The 18,989-nt window shown below is 41.9% G+C and overlaps 1 protein-coding gene across 7 annotated transcripts in view; it reads left to right on the top strand.

The window, feature by feature from the left end:
* Positions 1-14,975, top strand: part of LOC149310003 (junctional cadherin 5-associated protein-like) — an 85,018-nt gene extending 70,043 nt beyond the window's left edge. For all 7 annotated transcript variants that reach the window (XM_089533448.1, XM_089533450.1, XM_089533447.1 and 4 more), the window contains 2 exons: positions 3,771-7,468; positions 12,869-14,975. In XM_089533448.1, the coding sequence (XP_089389574.1) occupies positions 3,771-7,468; positions 12,869-12,903 (3,733 nt within the window). In that variant the 3' untranslated portion in view covers positions 12,904-14,975. The remainder of the gene's footprint in view (positions 1-3,770; positions 7,469-12,868) is intronic.
* The last annotated feature ends 4,014 nt before the right edge of the window (positions 14,976-18,989 follow it).

Here is an 18,989-nt window from a genome sequence, read left to right on the forward strand (position 1 = left end):
GCATCTAGTGAGACCTTGTGAATCAGTTATGGGCATCCCTATATGAAGGGAAGCATTTCCCCCTCTTGGGTGCATTCACTTGAAGCAAACTTCAAAATCTTCTTGGAAGGTCTCATTACTGCATCTCCTGTCCAGTGCAGCCTTGTCATCACTTCATAAAATGTGTCACTGCTTTTTCACTTGCCTGCAGCCAGTCGTACATGCACCTTTGAACTGGAACAAATTAGACAGGAAGGATTATGTGTTGGGGTGAGGGTGTTTTGTATCCATTCTCTTGCAGCTGTCTATCAATTAAAACATGAACTAAAAGAAAAAGCTTACTGTAGCCTATTTCAAAAGACAAATGGTGAAAACAGAGACCGTTGTCAGTCAAACCGAGAAGCATAAATATTGCTCCAATTCCTCCCCACCCCTTTGCTTCACCGTTTCTACTGATAAAGGATTTTCAAAATGTACAGTATCAGTCTTGGGTGTGTAGATGAATCTGCCTCTTGATTCTTATGCAGTTTTAAAAGCACTTTTTAATGTGGAGGACAAAGCATGCAAAATAGATTGGATTTGGGGAAATGATGACTTATATTCTTTTCATGTTGTACTTCTTCGTATGTAGCACATATGTAGCACCTTAAAACAGAGTTAAGAAGGCCAGGTCAGGTTAGCTTATGGATAAGAGACAACTTGAGAACCCGTATGGATGCCATTTTGACTTCCATTGGAGAAAGACAAGTTTTGTTTCTTTGAGTACTTAGGCAGTGACTCCTAAACTTTGGTCTTCCAGATGTTTTGGACTTCATCTCCCAGATTGTTGGCCAAGTTGGCAGGGACTTTTGGGAGTTGAAGTTCAAAAGATCTGAAGGTCCAAAGTTTGGGAACCACTGACTTATTGCTCTCCAGCTTTCTGGTGTCATTTAGAAAGTCACACAGTCATTTTTCTCTCTACTGTTTGGCCTGTAGCTTTACTGAAATATTTCTATGTCACCTTCCTGATATCAGTCAAAGCAAGAGAGCTATAACAATTTCATAATGCTGAGTGGAGTCCACTATACACTTGAGAGAAAACATGACTTTCATCCTAACCACACTAAACTTTCTGCTTGCAATATAACTTCATCTCTATCATCTGTACTAATCTTGTATAGTATTGACTTGAGTGCTTTGCCTTTTCTGGCCCTGAAAGGAAGTAATTTTCTACCCTGAACATTTTGCCAGATGATTTGTTTTAATCTTTCTGATGAAATTTTTTATTATATTAGTTTTTGTTATGAACTGATGAGAGATGAATCCATGTACATAAATGGAAGCAATTCGAACAGAGTTCAGAACATAGATTACCAGTGGCCATGTGGGCATGCTTCATTTTTGAATCTGTTTTTAAGATGATGGGGATTCTTGGGTTCCCCACATCTCCCCAAAATCTCTTTAAGCAGTAACATAGTGTTATCTTTTAGGACTGACAGAGAAGGAAAGTAGATTCTTTCTGATCTACATGCTAAATAGCTATGGGCAATTTTATTGGCAGTAGCACACACAAGCATCTTGTGTGATTGCAGCTTTTTTGCATTTCTTACACACATGTGATTCAGAAGATGACACTGTGACTATCCGCTAGTTTGCACAAAAGCCTTCTGTGTGATAACTCTGTAATAGGTCTTCAGGATTGTTTCATTCTGGTAAATCTGGAAAAGCTGGTGGCCTAGAAGGTTTCCTTGCTTGCTTCTCCATCTTTTCTCATGTCTAACATTTATGATACAAAAGAGAACAAATCCCTTCCAATTTACATGTGATCCTTCTGCCAGCTGCCTGGAAGAGATTCTTGTTCTTTGCAGGAGATCAGGTTAGTCACTGTTTATGAATCTGGTTCTGTTGATTTCCTGCAATGTCTCAAGTGCAACCAGCACCAAAAATGCTAGAAAGAGGAGGATAAGAATAGTCTATATTATATTTTAAGTGATGTGCCTAGAGAAAGCATAAAGCATGGCGGGCCTGATTCTGAGCATCAAGCAATTCTAGGTGGTGAGTGCCAACAGAAATTAATATAAAGCAGGGTCATGAAGAGTGAAAAAAAGTATCAGCATGTTTAGGTGAAGCATAAGGAGAAGTACATTCTTTTTAACAATAGAGGCAGCTGCTTTCTTCCAAACAGCCTACTGCAAATTGAACATACTCAGTAGCTATAGACTATTGAGTGCCAGTTGGAAGAGAAAAATGGAAGGGTCTGTGATGGAATGGTCTGCTCCAGCCATCTTGCTGAAAGACATGGCTAGAAGCACTTCTGTAAGGGAGTAAAGACATGCTGCTGCAACTTTTTGTTGCAGGTCCATGCTTGTAGCTCTTAAGGAAATAGCTACAAAAATCATCTCCATGGGTGCATGCTCTAGAATCTTACTGATGCAGTTGAACATTATGGAGTATAGTAAGTATATGTAGACATACTATATCAGTTTATTGTTACCAAGGATAATAATCGAATCATAGAGTTGGAAGGGGCCTCATGGGACATCAAATCCACCCCCTGCTCAGTGTAGGATCCCCAGATAAAGCATACCTAGCAGGTAGTTATCCAGCCTCTTTTCAAAAATATCCAGAGAAGGAGACTCCACCATCTCTCTCTGCAGTTAATAATAATAATAAACTGTTTATTTATAGCCTGCTTTTCCTTGGTAGATCAAAGCGGGTTACACAGAAGTACACAAATGTACACTTTACAAACAGTACTCACATAAAAATCCAAATCAATATATTAACTATTAAAAACAGTGCTAAAATTACAAAATTAAAATCACACAATAACTAGCTTAAAGTGCTGGTGCAACGGGGAGAGAGCAGATATTACAGCATCTGGAGGAAAGCCTGTTGGAAGATGAAGGTTTTTAACCAGTTGGTTTCATTGCTACACCGCTTCCACTGTCAAGAAATTCTAATGATCAGTTGAAACCTGCTCTCCTGTTACTTTGAACCATTAGATCTAGTTGTACCCTCTAGGGCAGTAGAGAAGAGGTCTGTACCTTCTTTTTGTGATAGCCCATCTGATGTTGATTCCATATTTAATCACTTTGCTAACCAAAATATTATGGGAGACCTTAGCAAATGTTTTGTTGGAATTCAGATAAATAATACATTCAGATAAATTATAAGTAGAACTTCAATCAGAATTCCTCTGTGGTTCTTCAGAAAAGTTTTATGCATAGTTTCTGCAGAAATTGTAGGATGGTAAATAAACTGGCTGTGTCATTACAGTCGTTCCACCATATTCACATGGATTCATCCATCCACAGCTTGAAAATATTCAATATATATATAAATTCCAAAAAGCATACCTTGACTTTGCCATTTTATATAAGGAATACCATTTTCCAATGCCATTGTATTTAATGGGACTTCAGCATCCACAGATGTTGGTATCCACAGGGGTCCTGCAACCAAAACAAAAACAAAACAGCTTCATTTATATACCGCTTCATACTGAACTATCAGTGTCTAAGTGGTTTAAAACTGTAAGCTAATTGCCCCCAACAATCTGGGTACTCATTTTAGCGACCTCAGAAGGAAGGCTCAGAGTCGAGCTTGAGCCCTTTCGCTGGTATTTATGGTTTTGAGTGAGTGGCTGCAATACAGGCATTTAACCACTGCGCCACCAGGGCTCCTAACCCCAGCAGATACTAAGAGCCCACTGTTTTATAGGTTGCTCAGATTTCTTGCTATGCCTACTTTTGGTGGGGGTGTATGATACTTGCATGGACCTCTTCACTGATCCTTCCTTTCTTTTGCAGGTTTTATAACAAACCTCAGTTAGTCTGGTCCTCCAGCCCAAAGACAGAAAAAGATCTTGCCTACTGGAGAAGAAGAGGCCAGGATTTTAGTGCATTTCTGGGTTATACTGACAAGGGGGACTCAGAAATGAAGGGAATGGCTGTGCCTTGCACTTTGTATGGACATGACAAAAAAGGTCAGTGGGAGATAGAAGGTGGAACAGAGAAAATTAGAAGAGCCAACATGCAGGAGAACTGGAAACCCTCTGCTGATTATAGGTGGCAGAATTTAAGGACAGAAAGTTGGGACCAGCCAACCGTATTTGGAGGACTTGTGTCTGACATTGACAAGGAAAAGCTACTTCAAGATAAGTATTCAGGCCGACAAGTCAGTACTGCCCCTACCTCCCACACTAAGGGGAAATCACAATCATTGCCAAGAGTTCTTTCACCAGAGAACCTGCGGTGTGTTGAAATGCCCTCCCTCATTACCAAAAAGCACTCATTCAGTGGAACTAAAACAGTATCTTGCCCCCGAACTGGACAGGGCCTGGAAACGTCTAGGCACCCTGATCTAGCAGCTCACTTCCTTCCCTTGCCCAAGCCCAAATATGGCAGACCCTTGAAGCCTCCTTCCTATGAACTTCATCAACAAACCAGGGGAAACCTGGAAACCAACTCACTGCAGGATGACTTGCGAAAAGAGGAAGCCATCTCCAGTTCAACCAAAGTCAGTGACCCGATTCAGGATGTTTGCACTCAGGACTCTAGCCTGGAGCCCCCTTTGTATATTCCCCCTCCATGTTATAAATCACCAGCCCAGCAAAATACAAATCAGTATTTGTCCAGTAAAGTGCCTGATTATGATATGTGCTTTAATAATGGTATGCAGAGTCCAGTTGAAGCAACCAATCTTGGCTACCCCCCATCCACTGGTATATTTAAGAGTGGGTGTGAGCATTATCAGAATGAACCAATTCCTTATGATAAGAAAAGCCATCCAAGTCAGGTGGAGGGCTACTTGTCTTCTGTTCAGTATATTCCTTTTGATGACCCACGAATACGGCATATTAAAATAGCACACCCTGTTGGCCTTCAGGAGGATGTCAGAGCTGCTGAGGATGCAAATAGGACAAGTCTGTATACCTTCCAAGGGAATTCTCTGGAGTCAGAGTACAACAGTGCCTTTTCAAATATGCCAGACTCGCTAAATACTGCTGTGAAATGTGATCAGGTCTCTGGCAGTTCTGCACAGAGCAGCAGATGGCTAGCAGAATTGAACGTAGATCAGGACAGTTGTGCCTTGCCTAGCCAAAGAGACAGTTATGACGCAGGTAATGACTTGAATAGCAAATGCCCCAAAGGTTGGTTGTCTGCACAAAGCCCTTATGCACAACCCCTCTGTGAAACTGTGACTAAAGTGAAAACATTTGAACCTGGCACAGAGATCCAGAGCAAGAGGAGTTCAAAGAAAAAAATGAACGAAACAATATTTTGCTTGGTCTCCATCCCGGTAAAGTCTGATCTGAATCTGCCAGATACTGATAGGAACAACAACTTAACACAGGGGGGCGAAGAAAAGAATGGGCTTGATAACAGTGGGGTTCTGCAGGAACAAAGTCTCCTAAGCACTTCTTCCACTGATTTGGAGCTCCAAGCCCTTACAGGAAGCATGACCAATAAGAATGAGTTACGAAAACAAGAGTTGTGGAAACCAGAGTTCAAACAAATGAATGATCTCAGATTCCTGCAGCCCGCAAAACACAAGGAGCTCCAGTACTCTGGCTCATGGCCAGGTGATCAGTACAAGGACCAACAGACACAGACCAGTTTCACAGAAGAACCCAAAGTCATGCGACTTTTCCATGGTTTAGAACACAGGGGATCAGATATGGCAACAGCTTCCCAGTTGTTAAGACATGGCACATCTACTGCAGAGCCAACACTAACTGTGTTAGCTGCTGCCAACAAAAAGTGTAAACAATTTACCTCCAGCATGAAAGACCAAGGGTATCACAACAAAACCAGCAATAGCATATATTCTAGGACTCTTGTAGATAGTCCAAAAGTAAGCCCCATTCTGCCTTCTGCTTCACACACAGCTTTTTCTGGGCAGGAAAAGGAAACCAATTCTGTCTTCAGAGAGGAAGAAAGCACCCCTTGTCAAAGTAAGGAACTGTTTGGGCAGTTCCTTTTGAAACCCGTTAGCCGCCGTCCTTGGGATATCATAAGTGAGTTAGAAAGTTTCAACAAGGAGCTTCAGGAACAGGAAGAAAGTACTGAAGATGGTGTAGAGAATGATGGCAAGCAGGAAAGGGAAGAGGAGGGAAAACGAGGGAGAAAAGAAAGTGGAACCTTTGGGATTGATGAGATGCGCCAGGAGTCAGACCAGAGACCTGGGATGCAGCCAGAAACTGTTATACCAGTTGCTCCTATATGTACACTGGATAAGAATAAAAGCAAATCTGAAAGTTTAAGTGCATCTGAATGGTCAAACACTAGGGTCATAGCTAGTGAATCTCATGTGAATACTAGATGTTTGCAGGCCAGAGAGATGGGTGAACCTATCAGGGCAATAAATGGGTACCTTCTAGCAGAACAAAGAAAACAGGAAGTTGGGAAAAGGGTAATAAAACATGTTGTCAGTCTACAGTCAACCAAAAAAATTCCGGACGACAGCTATGATGATGAGAATCACTACAATCCATTCAATAGCTTCAGCTTCAGAAAAGAAATCCAACTGGAAAATGACAATGTAATTGACTTAGATAGGCTGAAGAAACATACAGCACCAAGGAATAACTTAGCATTGGAGAGAGGGTCAGTACTGCGATTATCTTTAACGAACAGGAGTCAAGGTCTTTCTGAACCAGATTTGAGAAGTGTGGGATTTGATGATGACCAAGGACCTGGCACTCATGTGCTGGATTGTTATGGAAAGCTTGTTGTGCCTGAGATTCCCCCCAATGAATCGCTGCAGGCAAGAGCAGCTAGGATCTTGGGAATAGAGGTACCTGTGGACTGTCTTGTACCCAATAACAGAACAGTTCATGATAAAAACATCCTTTCCGATAACCTACCCCAGAGCCCTAAATTGTCAGCTGAAAAGGCACTGGGGGATGTGACGGCAGCAAAGGTGACTTCTTACGAAGGAAGACGGAAGTGTGGCTGGGCAGAAAGCTCCTTCTTTGTTGGAGACAATATCTCATTGGAGTCTACTGAAGACCAGAACCCTGGACAAGAAACATTAATAGCTGAACATTTTGAGCAGCATGAAAGTGTTGGCAAACAAAGTGATGACCATATTCCCCCTCTTGAGTCTGTTGTGCTTCCATTTGCTGAAAGACATGAGATTCCACCTAATGCAGAAAAAAAAGGCAGAGGCACATCAAAGGTGATTGAGACCTTGCAAGGCAAACTTGCAGCTCCCCCTAACCGAGCCGCAATGGATCGCCTGGTGAGGATGAAAGAAGTTCATTCGGTTTCTCGTATGAGGCGACTAAGCATAAAGAACATGGATTCAAATGAGGATGGAGATGAGGACAAACAGTCCAAGGGCTCAGAAGAAAGAGGAAATGATCCCAGTTCTGGGCATAATGAACTGCCCCGTAAGTTGTCCCATGGAAGCTCCGTCTCCAAGCGCATCATCTCACTGGCTGAAAATGGACTCTCGGACAACAGAAATGAGAAGAAAAATGGAAAACATTCATTTTCTTTAGGTAAGATATTGATTTCTCCAGGGTTTTTACAATCAGTGCTTTAGTGGGAGATGAGTATTTATTCTGCAGGGTCTTTGAAGAGAAAGAGTATATTATTTGGTTCAACATAAGTATGAACTTGACAGTTGAACTGGGAGCAGATGAAAGACATTATCAATCAATATCAGAATTATGTGTTCTGCTCAAATCAGTGTCTTGCATGTCATATTATACATGCAGTATACATAATGTATATACTAGTCACAAGAAAAATCAAACCCCTTTGTCACTTGGTGGTTCCAGTCCCCCCCATGCATATATATAAATAGTAAATGCCAATACAAATGATATAAAAAGAAGAGTTAACCCTCTTCCTGTGCTTTGTAGTCCTGAAGAAAATGGCTCTCCCAGCTGCTCCATGTCTATTATTACATTTTAAAGTGTCTAAACATGGTTGCTAACTATGCCTTACAAGTGTCATCTGGTTTGATCTTCACCATTCACCTACTATGGTTTCAGCAAGTTGAGAGAAAGAGGGAGAGATGGCTAGGTTCCTATGAAGCTACCGGAGACTCCAGACAGAATAAAAATAATTCCCCCTTACCAGTCAAAGTGATTGTTAGATCAAGATGAGAATAGCCCCTCCTGCTGTTTCCAAGGTAGAGGCAGAGTTTCATTGATGAATCTGTATCATTTGGAGAGAAATCAATGTGACACATTCAATCATTGTGGTACCTTTGTGATTTTATATTTTTGAGTTTCAGCTAAATACAAACTGTAATAAACAAACTAACTTTAGGAGTAGATTCAGTTGTGAGTCCCAAATTAAGCAGACCCGTTGAATCAAGATTCAGTCAGGATTTAGGAGAGCTACTCAAACTGGGGTTAGCAGTGGTGTTTAGGTTTTAGTGGTGACCTAAAAGCCCATTGCCCATTGTGTAAGTTTATTTGTTAAGAAATTAATCAAACAGGCTAGTTGAATGAAACAGCCTCTTATCTTCTAGAGCAGCCTCTTCCAACCTGGCACCCTCTAGATGTATGGAATGAAAACTCCCATTATCCCTCAGTGGCAATATGGAGTGATGGGCATAACCTTCCAGCACATCTGGAGGATTAGGGGGAAACTATTCTCCTGCACTTTAAACAGGGCTGCTATCTGGGTAAACCAGTGGTGGTGAGAGATTTGAGTAGCAGAAGAGAGGGCAGGTCATTAATGAGCTTCAAAGTCTTGCCAATCAGTAGTGCATTTTAAAATTGTGTATCATGAGTGTTATTTTTATATCTCATAATATACAGTTATATAGGTAGTGCTGATCATATGTGATCTGAAAGACATGGTGAGTCCCCCGCCCCTCCCCAAAGTTGTACCCCTACTTTAAAAGCCTGGACCATTTTACAGAATAACTTTTAAGGTAACTATAAAAAGTAGCTATAATTTTGTAATGAGAGAGTTGGTCTTAGAGAAAAACCACGTCGAGGAGACCATGTTTATTTACGTAACCAGCAGTCTCAAAAAGTCTTCAGATCCTTAAAAGCACCTTTCTGTTCTGCTGCCCTTATCGGCAAACAAGCTGTAAACAGCTGATCTGCTCTAATCTTTCCCCTGGTCAAAAGGGGATGCCAATAACAATCCTCTTACAATTTTACATTCAGTCATTATTAAGCTCCTGGGTCCTTTGATGCAGCAAGATTGGTAACACATAGTTTATATGTAGAGAAGAGAAAAAAATGTAATATTTTGATGGATGGGAGTTTCTTCAAAGTAATATATTGAAACTACAATTTCAAATAGTTTTAGTGAGGAGGAACAATGGGAGGTGTCTAAAGAAACCATTCTTCATAATAAACCTAGAGGTAATCTGTACTGGCCAGAGGTGTTGTTTCTGTTTTAGGGTCCAGATCACCAGAGGTATTTGGCTGGAGTTCCTCTTCCTACTTGGGCTGATTCTCTGTATGGGGCAGAAATAATCGCTGTATTTTGTGGAGCTATCACATGGTCATGTTTCCCCTGCTATGAGTTCAGCTACCATATGTTCACCTGATTTGTGTGAAGTGGTTCACACAGATTGGGTATCTCAAAAGTTTTCTTCCCTTTCGGGTTGTTCCCACTTAAGATTTGAAACGATTTAAAATACAACGTTTTTAATAAAATCGATTCAAAATAACACTGTTCTTATCCCGCCATCCGAATCGCTTTGTTCATCGTTCCCATCTGTTTGTTTAAATCGAAGTTTTTACCTGCAAGCGTTCCTACTTGGCATGAAATCGGTGTTTAAATAAAGCGATTCTTCTCCTCCATACCTTATTTGGAGCTGTCAATCAATAGTACGTCAGAATGACATAACGTTAATCCGGAATATTTGGAAGCGATTTATCTTTTGGCATCGTTTCCATTTCATTGACAGCCAGGGAGAATCCCTTCAGAGAGCACAGAGATCAATGAAGGAGGTTGCTGGCAAAAAGCGAAGCTCTTTCCAGAGGAACTATGGGATAGGTTTTGGAGGGCAGCATCCCCTCTTCATGTCTCCCAAGACAGCCAGGGAGAATCCCTTCAGAGAGCACAGAGATCAATGAAGGAGGCTGCTGGAAAAGCAGGGAGGGAGCACTCTTCCCAAAGATTCTCTTTCCAGGGTTGGAGGAGAAGGCAGATTCCATTTGAGAAATGGAGGGAGAAAGGCTCTATTCCCCCCCCCCCATTGATCAGAGCCCTTCCTTGCCTGGGCGAGATCAGAGCCCAAGCGGGCAGGGAATGCCTCTTTGAGAGGAGCCTTCCCTTCCTGCCTCTCCTCCGTTAGAAATGGGCTCTCCCCACACAGAGGGGAGGTTGCAATCTACCGGCAGATGCAGGCGCTTGAGCAGCCGGGACTTCAGGCCGTTTCTCCTTCCCTCCCCGCCTTCCCAAACCGAAGGCATCGCTGCCTTGGGTCTGAGATGGCAAGGAGGGAAGGAGAAGTTGGCTCAGGCCATTTCTCTTTCCCTCCCCGCCTTCCCAAACCGAAGGCATCGCTGCCTTGGGTCTGAGATGGCAAGGAGGGAAGGAGAAGTTGGCTCGGGCCATTTCTCTTTCCCTCCTTGCCTTCCCAAACCGAAGGCATCGCTGCCTTGGGTCTGAGATGGCAAGGAGGGAAGGAGAAGTTGGCTCGGGCCATTTCTCTTTCCCTCCTTGCCTTCCCAAACCGAAGGCATCGCTGCCTTGGGTCTGAGATGGCAAGGAGGGAAGGAGAAGTTGGCTCGGGCCATTTCTCTTTCCCTCCTTGCCTTCCCAAACCGAAGGCATCGCTGCCTTGGGTCTGAGATGGCAAGGAGGGAAGGAGAAGTTGGCTCAGGCCATTTCTCTTTCCCTCCTTGCCTTCCCAGACCGAAGGCATCGCTGCCTTGGGTCTGAGATGGCAAGGAGGGAAGGAGAAGTTGGCTCAGGCCATTTCTCTTTCCCTCCTTGCCTTCCCAAACCGAAGGCATCGCTGCCTTGGGTCTGAGATGGCAAGGAGGGAAGGAGAAGTTGGCTCGGGCCATTTCTCTTTCCCTCCTTGCCTTCCCAAACCGAAGGCATCGCTGCCTTGGGTCTGAGATGGCAAAGAGGGAAGGAGAAGTTGGCTCGGGCCATTTCTCTTTCCCTCCTTGCCTTCCCAAACCGAAGGCATCGCTGCCTTGGGTCTGAGATGGCAAGGAGGGAAGGAGAAGAGTCATAATCCAGCACTCAACCCCCTTTCAACACGCTGGCGATTACTATGCTATGAGAAAGAGAGAGAGAGAGAGAGAGAGAGAGAGAGACATGCAGACAGACTAATTAGATAGGTACATTGGCTAGACAGAGAGATAGACTGGATAATTAGATAGATAGATAGATAGATAGATAGATAGATAGATAGATAGATGTATATGGGTAGATAAATACATACATGGTTGGACAAACAGAGAGACAGACAGGATACATAGAGATGGATAGATAAATAGAGAGATTTAAACACTGGCTAAATAGACTGAAATAGAATAGAATGGACTGTCTTGGGAGCCATGAAGCAGGGATTTCCTGCGAAACCCATCCCATAGTTCCTCTGGAAAGAGCTTCGGTTCCCTAAATTCGCTTTGTACGCCCCATGGGGAGAGACAGCCCGCTTGGGCTCTGATCTCACCCAGGCAGGGAAGGGAAGGCTCCTCGCTTAAAGCGCTGAAGAGATTAAGCGCCTGTAAACCATTAAAATAAAAAATAAAAAAAATCCTTATCTCTTATTGAAAGACCACAGCGGACAAAGGGGTGAGGGAAGCAAAAATGGCGACAGCCAGACGGATGGGGACAGAAAGGGCAACTCCCCCAAGGACAGCCCCATCGCACTCCGCTCCTCCCATTCATCTAACGCAATTTCAAAGGCTGTCGTTCCTATTTAAATGCTCCGGTTCCTAAATCGAATCAATGGAAAAACGTAGGTCAGACCCTAGTGTTTTTTTAACACGTGTTAAATGAGGAAAACTCGAATCAAAATTTTATTCCGCTCTACAATTCGATTTGTAGTGGAGACGATTGCGGGTTGCTCTAGAACCGTTCTAGGTTTAAATCGGATCCTAATAGGAACACCACTCCTTGGATTCGATTCAGAACGCGGGGTTTCACCTAGTGAGAACAACCCTTTTGTCATTCTCCCAAACCTTGTAAAGGTACTTAGAAAGCCATTAATTACATTTGCAAGGACCAAAGACCAATTTGTTATTGTAACAGCTAATGAATGGTAAAATAACTTTTACTTTCCCAGTTCCCTGAAGTAGATAATTGGTTGCTTTTTGTTCCTTTTAATAAAAACATCTTAATGCTACAAGCCTATGATACAAATGCACTCTGTTGTTGTAATTCAAACCCTGCAACAGAGTACTAGAAACATTTAATACTTCTTCTTTACCTTTTAAAGTGGCCAAAACTGTGAACCTGTAAAAGTAACTAAAAAGTTGCAGTTACACTTTAAAATCAGTGAAACTATCCCTTGCTAAGAAGCATGCATCTGATGAAATAGTTTGAGTCTTCCAGAGCTTATGCTATAAACATCATTCTCTCAGTTTCAAAAGTGCTGCAGGATTCCTTTGTATCATTTTATGCTGATATAGACTAACACAGTCATTTGAGTATCTCTTGCTAAGTTATGATCTTCAAGTCATTTAGTTATACCTTTGCTTTACTGGGTAAACAAATTAATTGCAAGTAAATTAACTCCAAACAATTATTTTCAAGCATTGGTTTTCTTGAATAAGCTGTTAGCCTGCGTGTAAAATGTGAGAAACATGCTGTCATAAGAATGAGTAATGCAAAGACTGTTAAGTATTCTATTTAAATGGAGTGTTCCCACTGAAATCAAAAGGATCTGCACAGGGATAATGAGACAGGGGAAATAGTGACTGGTACTACTAATAATGGCTGTCTTCTCTCTTTCACAGATGTGTATGATCCCACCAGAGTTGAAAGAGTGTGATACGAAAAGACAAGAGTTCTGATCCTTCTGCGGAACATTTTTGCCAAGTCCCAGTATTGGAGGATACTGACGAAGCCTTCATTTCTGTTGGGGTGGGGGTGGGGGAGATTACTTCTTATTCCACTGCTTTATGGAGCCTGCCTGGAAGACGGCAAGAGAAAGAGAGTGAGCGAGCAAAAATTTCTCATTTTGGAACCATCTGTTTTTTGTAGCTTAAGACTTAATGCCTCTACTTGGCATGGACTGGTCATTTTACAACCGGGCTGAGTAGCGTTCATCCAGGATGGTAAACAGGATGAAGATGGGAGGGGCGTGGAGGGATGGTTGGCTAATGCCTCTGTAGAAAATGTAAACAGGGGAGGTTAGCAAAATGATTTCTGAAAGAATGTGAATTTCTAAGCTAAACATCCGAACTGCTGAACTCTAAGCTTTAACATTGGCCATGAAGCAGGCAGAAAGAGAGCTGCAGCTACTGCTTTTTTCAGCTCATGGGAATGGAAGCCAATGGGAAAGGAGGCCGATTGATTGACTGTGAAATTATCTTGGACCATGTGAAGGGGCTTTGACTTTAAATGTCTTACTAGCCACATGCACAGAATAGAAGAGCAAATGCTCCACAAAAACAAAACAAAACCCCAAGGCCAAAACATCACTGTACATACATATAATTACAGCCAGTTCAGCCACTGCTACCAAACCAATACCAATGTCATGCTGGCTGCTGCTGTTTTGCACTTAACTATCACCTAGTTAGTTATATTTTCCCCCAACATTTTATTTTTTTGATTTCCTTCCATTTTTGGGCTGACTCAAAATTCTTTCCATGATGAAATTGCTCCATTACTATAGCAGACCCCTTTAAATGAAGCAACTTTTTTTTAACAGAAGGCGATCTATTTTTCTATAGTCTAAGGAAAATGCTAACTGTTGAGGTTTTTACAGGAGGAAGGCTTTTCGGAGAAATTGTTTCTTTGTATGTCTTGAATACTTCCCCATTAGGCACAGCTTCCTCTTTCTCCATTGTAAAAAGAGTTATGCGTTTATGTGGGTATGTACATATGTAGATATCTCTTCTATGGAACAAATATGTTTGTATTTAGATATAAGTTGTTCTCTTGTTGTCTGGCTTATTTCTTTCAGATAAGCACACAACTGACAATGGTCCAGGATCGTCTTCCACTTTGTAACATTCCTTTCTTGTTTATTACCAAAAACAAAACAAAACCCCAACTCAATCCTAAGGAATCTGAAGTAGCACAAATATTAAGAGGATTTAAAAAGTGCAAATCTACCTATGGAATGTGTGTCAGGGTGCATGGCCTCTGCTCTGGTTCTTGGGAGAATCCAGTTCCACCCATATGTTTATGGAGGAATATGGGATGGTGATGCATTCAAGGCATCGGTGACATATAATAAGCCACACAGAAGCTACAACACAGTTGACACTGATCTACTAAATAGGTCATTGCCAAGATACCAAGAGAAGAATCAACTTGGGAGTCCAGGATCAAATCCTGCCATAACTGACACAACAGAAGTGATTTTACCTCTGTACCAGATCTTATAAACAGATTTTATATCCAGCTAATGTCGCAGAGCCACTCACAGGAATGGGCTGTCACTCTGTGTTCACGTTTTAATATTTACACTAATTTTGTTTTTTAAAACTATAAGCCCATATTATAGACACTTTTGTGGCCATACAAAGAGAGATTTTGGAAAACCATACTCCCAAAATATTGCAAGCATATTTGAAAAGAACCTTGTACATTATTCTAGGATTAATACTGTTTTAACCAACACAACACTTATTTAAGTGTATTCCATGCTCACTTCCCCATTCTGAAAATGTATTTCTGCCAATTTGTATTGGCCTTTTTATATATTATTTTTCTTTAAAAGCCATGTTATCTGCTAAGCATTTCCAGTTCCTGAAATTTTATTTTTTGGGTCCTATCATTTGGCCAAATATAAAACTAACCCACCTGTTGTGCTTTGGCAACCACATTTGCTTATCTGTAACATGAGATTCTATTACATAGGATCATTATTAAATATTTAAAGTTTCTTATATATCAAACAACAGTGCATGGTTTCATTTGTTGAAAAAATGGCTTTTCTTTCTTCTGGGTTCTTTCAGGTGGAGGACCTCTAGCACTAGTCATCAAAAAACAATATTGCACAGCTGAACCATTTTGCCATGCTTCATGAGCACATTGTGCCCTTCCAGATGTTGGTGTGCAGCTCCCATAATTCCTGACCTTTGTTATTCTGGGTAGGAGTTGTAGTCCAACATCTCCCACAAGTCATCCCTTCCACCACCCTGATGGATTATATGTGGTTAGAAAAAAGACACAAGAAATGGAGGGAAAATATGGGTCACAAATGGAAGATGACAGTATGAAACCTTGGCAAGCTCTGGAAATAAGGCAGGGAAGAATTGCACAATAAATCCATCATTTAAGCATATGCCTCTTCTCCATTTTGCAGGATCCAACAGAAACTTGATAAGCATAAGAAAACCACCAACAGGGACAACACCAAGCTAGAGATGAGGGGTGTGGATTATGTTAATATGGTAACTCATAGGTTGAACACTGATCATATTATTGTTTTTTATTTCACATTATATGTTAATCAATATATATATATATATATATATATATATATATATATATATATATATTGATTAACATATAATGTGAAATAATATAGATTTATATAGATTTATATATATATAAATCTCCAGCCAATGGAACACTGATAGGTTGAGATCCCTGATTTAATGGTCTTAGGTAGTATCCGTGGTGGTAGGCAGGAGGCTCTTTAGATGGTAATAAAGACTACTTTACTTATTTCAATCCTTCTGTGTTTGGGGGCCCTCTTGTTAGTTCTGCTGAGGAGGACTTGTTGTTGTGTGCCTTAGTGCAATCCTTTAGTGCAATCCTAAGGTGAACCTATCATAGGGAATGACATTTCCCACATTCACTTGCCATTAACTAGATGCTGCTGATGAAGTAATAGGCCAAAACATCTGGAGGGCAAAAGCTTCCCCAGCCCTGTTTTAAATAGAATTTTTCCATGCATTTAAAACACCATGGCTGGGAAACTCACTTTGGGAAATAATTTGGAACTGGAATACAGTACTGGAAGGAAGGTAATATATGTACTTCTTTCCTTTGTTGCTTCTCTATTCTTTATTGCCCCCACTGGCAACAGTGTTCCTGCATCTAAACAGGCTGGGAAGCAACTATTAAATGCATCTGAGAACCTGTGGTTTGGATCTGTTACAGTGAAACTCTGCCTGTCAGGAGGCTAAATATAACATACCATCTTCTGGCTCAAAGGAGGTCCAAAGCTGAAAAGAGTTGTAGAAAATCCATGAAAGAGGGTTGAGGGGATGCAAGTTTTACTTCATTTTCTGGACTTTCATGACAGATGGATTTGAGTCCCACTTTGGAAGAAAGGCAAAATATATATCAATCTAATGAAGAAAAATACTGTTGAGTATAAATTTTACTGCTAGACTAACTGTAAAGCACAAGGAATGTAAGTTTTAAAAAATAGCAGTAGTGTTACATAGGATGATGTTTAAAACTGTGACTAAAATGCCTATACCTCGCCTTCTCAATACTCTGGTTTTAGTATTTTAAAAATAATGATAAGAAACAATGTGGTACCACATGTGAACAACACCCTCTCTTCCAGTGGGATCTGATCTTTTAACAGTTATCTTGAATATTCTATCATTCAGGGAACTCAGCCAAAAAGGGCATACTCAGTGGTGTCAATAGGACTGGTTTCAACTCAGAGCAGTAACTCATGCTGTCGCCCCCAGGGTACTTGGCACACACAACCAGTCCCCACTTTTTGTCAGCTGAGCAGCAGCAGCATCCCACTTCTCCACTGGTGGATGGCAGAGGTGCCAGGGCAGATGGGGGGCTTGGGACAGAGGTTGAGTGACTGCCCCACCAGGTGTTCACCTCCCCTCTGAGGTATCACCCACTGCACTCCACACACCCCTAGTGACACCCCTGAGAATATTAGTCTCCTTTTCATCCATCCTGGGATGAATGGTGAGTGACGGCCCCACTGGATGGTCACTCCCCCTTTGAGGTGTCACCCCTTGCAGGCTGCACTCCACCTCCCAGTGACACCACTGGGCATACTGGTCTCCTTTTCATTAAATGATCATTTCTTTCCTCTTAGAGAATGATTCTGGTTTCTGAGTGACAGACCATTCCTATATTGTTAGGAGAGACACTTCTTTCCCAATTAGATGCCGTACAGACTGGCACTTTGTGCCGGCCTGATTGCATACTAGGAGTGAAGAAGAGATAAATGTTCACATGCTCCAAGCTCTTCTTCCTCCACTGAGGTGCCATTTTAGTGTGCGTCCATTTACACGGGGCGTGCCACAATGATGTCGCCCAAATAGCGCTGTGCACAAGGGACATCATAATGCCATGCCACAGTGGTTATGGTGCCCCTTCTATGGCAACAAAAGAAGCCCCTTTTTGGGGCATCTTTTTGCCTCGTGCACAGGACACATCATGTGGTTGCCATGGCCTGCTTCCGGGGCTAAAAGGGGCGGCATTGAGCCGGCTGTCTATTGAGCCCCTTAGTCTTCAGATACTGGCTAAATCTCTGGAACCACTGAAGAAAAGCAGACGTAGCTTATGGCTAATTGCTTTTATGCGTGCTGTTATCCACTAAATCTCTCTGTAGAGGAGTGGAACAAATGCTGCATACCACAGTCTTTATTTCCAGCTTGCAAAAAAGTCCAACTCTCTTCCAAGACAGCCTCCCACCCTGTTTGAGCAATGTTGTTGGCAACAAGGACTGGAGAGTTGGATGTGTGTACATGGACACAGGAAAGCTGGGGATTGATTAGGCAAACTCCACTTTCATATTATTGATGGACACATGGCAGAGATTAGAAATAGAAATGAAATCCCCTAGCCAAGGAAACCACAACAATGTACTGCTTATGAAACAAATGAGGAACTTTCCATCCTAGACACCAGAAAAACTCAGCCTTCATGCTGGAGCCGGTTGGTGAGATTATCCAGAGCCATCCCAAAGCAATGAGCTGAACTCTCAGAAGAGGCAAAGACATGGAAACTTCAGACAGTATCTTGACAGTCCTTGGTACCCGAGTAAAGCAGGTGATTTTTCCAGAGAGACCTTTCACATATTTGTGACTGGTTTCCACTGCCAAAAATAATTGCTGGAGCCTTGCGATTCAAGGCAGACTGTGCTGAAGCAAGATTAGTGGGTTAGAGAGAAAGAAAAAGGCTAAGTAATCAGACTAACATTTGGATAATATCATAAAATTAATGTCATCCACACATCCATTTTTTTCTTGTGCTATATAAATAAAATCAGGTGGAGCTACTTATAATAGGCAGCATTTTTTCTGTAGCTCTTTAGACAGAGCTTTCAAACATGGTTCTGAATAGTATAAGAAAAGAAGGATTTTCTTACCCCAAGGGACTTAAGAGTTTATCAAATGGGACGGGAGGCTCAGTTTCAAAAGAGAAGATAGCGAGGTCAATTTGAAAATTCATGCAATTACCTGATTACTTATACCTTAAATTTGCTGTAATGGCCTCCCGAATGCGACCTAGATTCTGTGCAAAGTAAGCCATCACATCGGTGGGCTGTTCATTGCGAATTGGCACCCTTGCACATGCTCAGTGAGACTCCAGATGACTGGAGCATAGCATATTTAGATGAGTGAGAGAGAGGAACCAAGGAACCCCACAATTTACAAAAGAGGTTGGGGGGGCGGGAAGAATGGTTGAAAGAACATGCTGTATTCATGTTAAAACGAGCATATATTCACTCTTGTCATGTTAAAATATGAATATAATGGTTATCCAATACCTCCCGGTCCATGCCTCTTAATTAGCAGGGAGCAGCCTCCCCTCAGCAGTGCTGAAGGACAAGTGGAAGCAAAATTGAAGTGGAATTGCAGCGTGGCTTCATGGGAAACCCCCCTTCTGGATTTTTTTTGGGGGGAACACTGAGTGCGAAGTTGCCTAGGAACAGAGTTTGTGACTTCACTAGTTCACCGAATTTAT

Source organism: Sceloporus occidentalis, unplaced genomic scaffold (assembly GCF_023333645.1).
Source record: "Sceloporus occidentalis isolate IW3139 unplaced genomic scaffold, rSceOcc1.0.p SCAF_7, whole genome shotgun sequence".
NCBI lineage: Eukaryota > Metazoa > Chordata > Lepidosauria > Squamata > Phrynosomatidae > Sceloporus > Sceloporus occidentalis.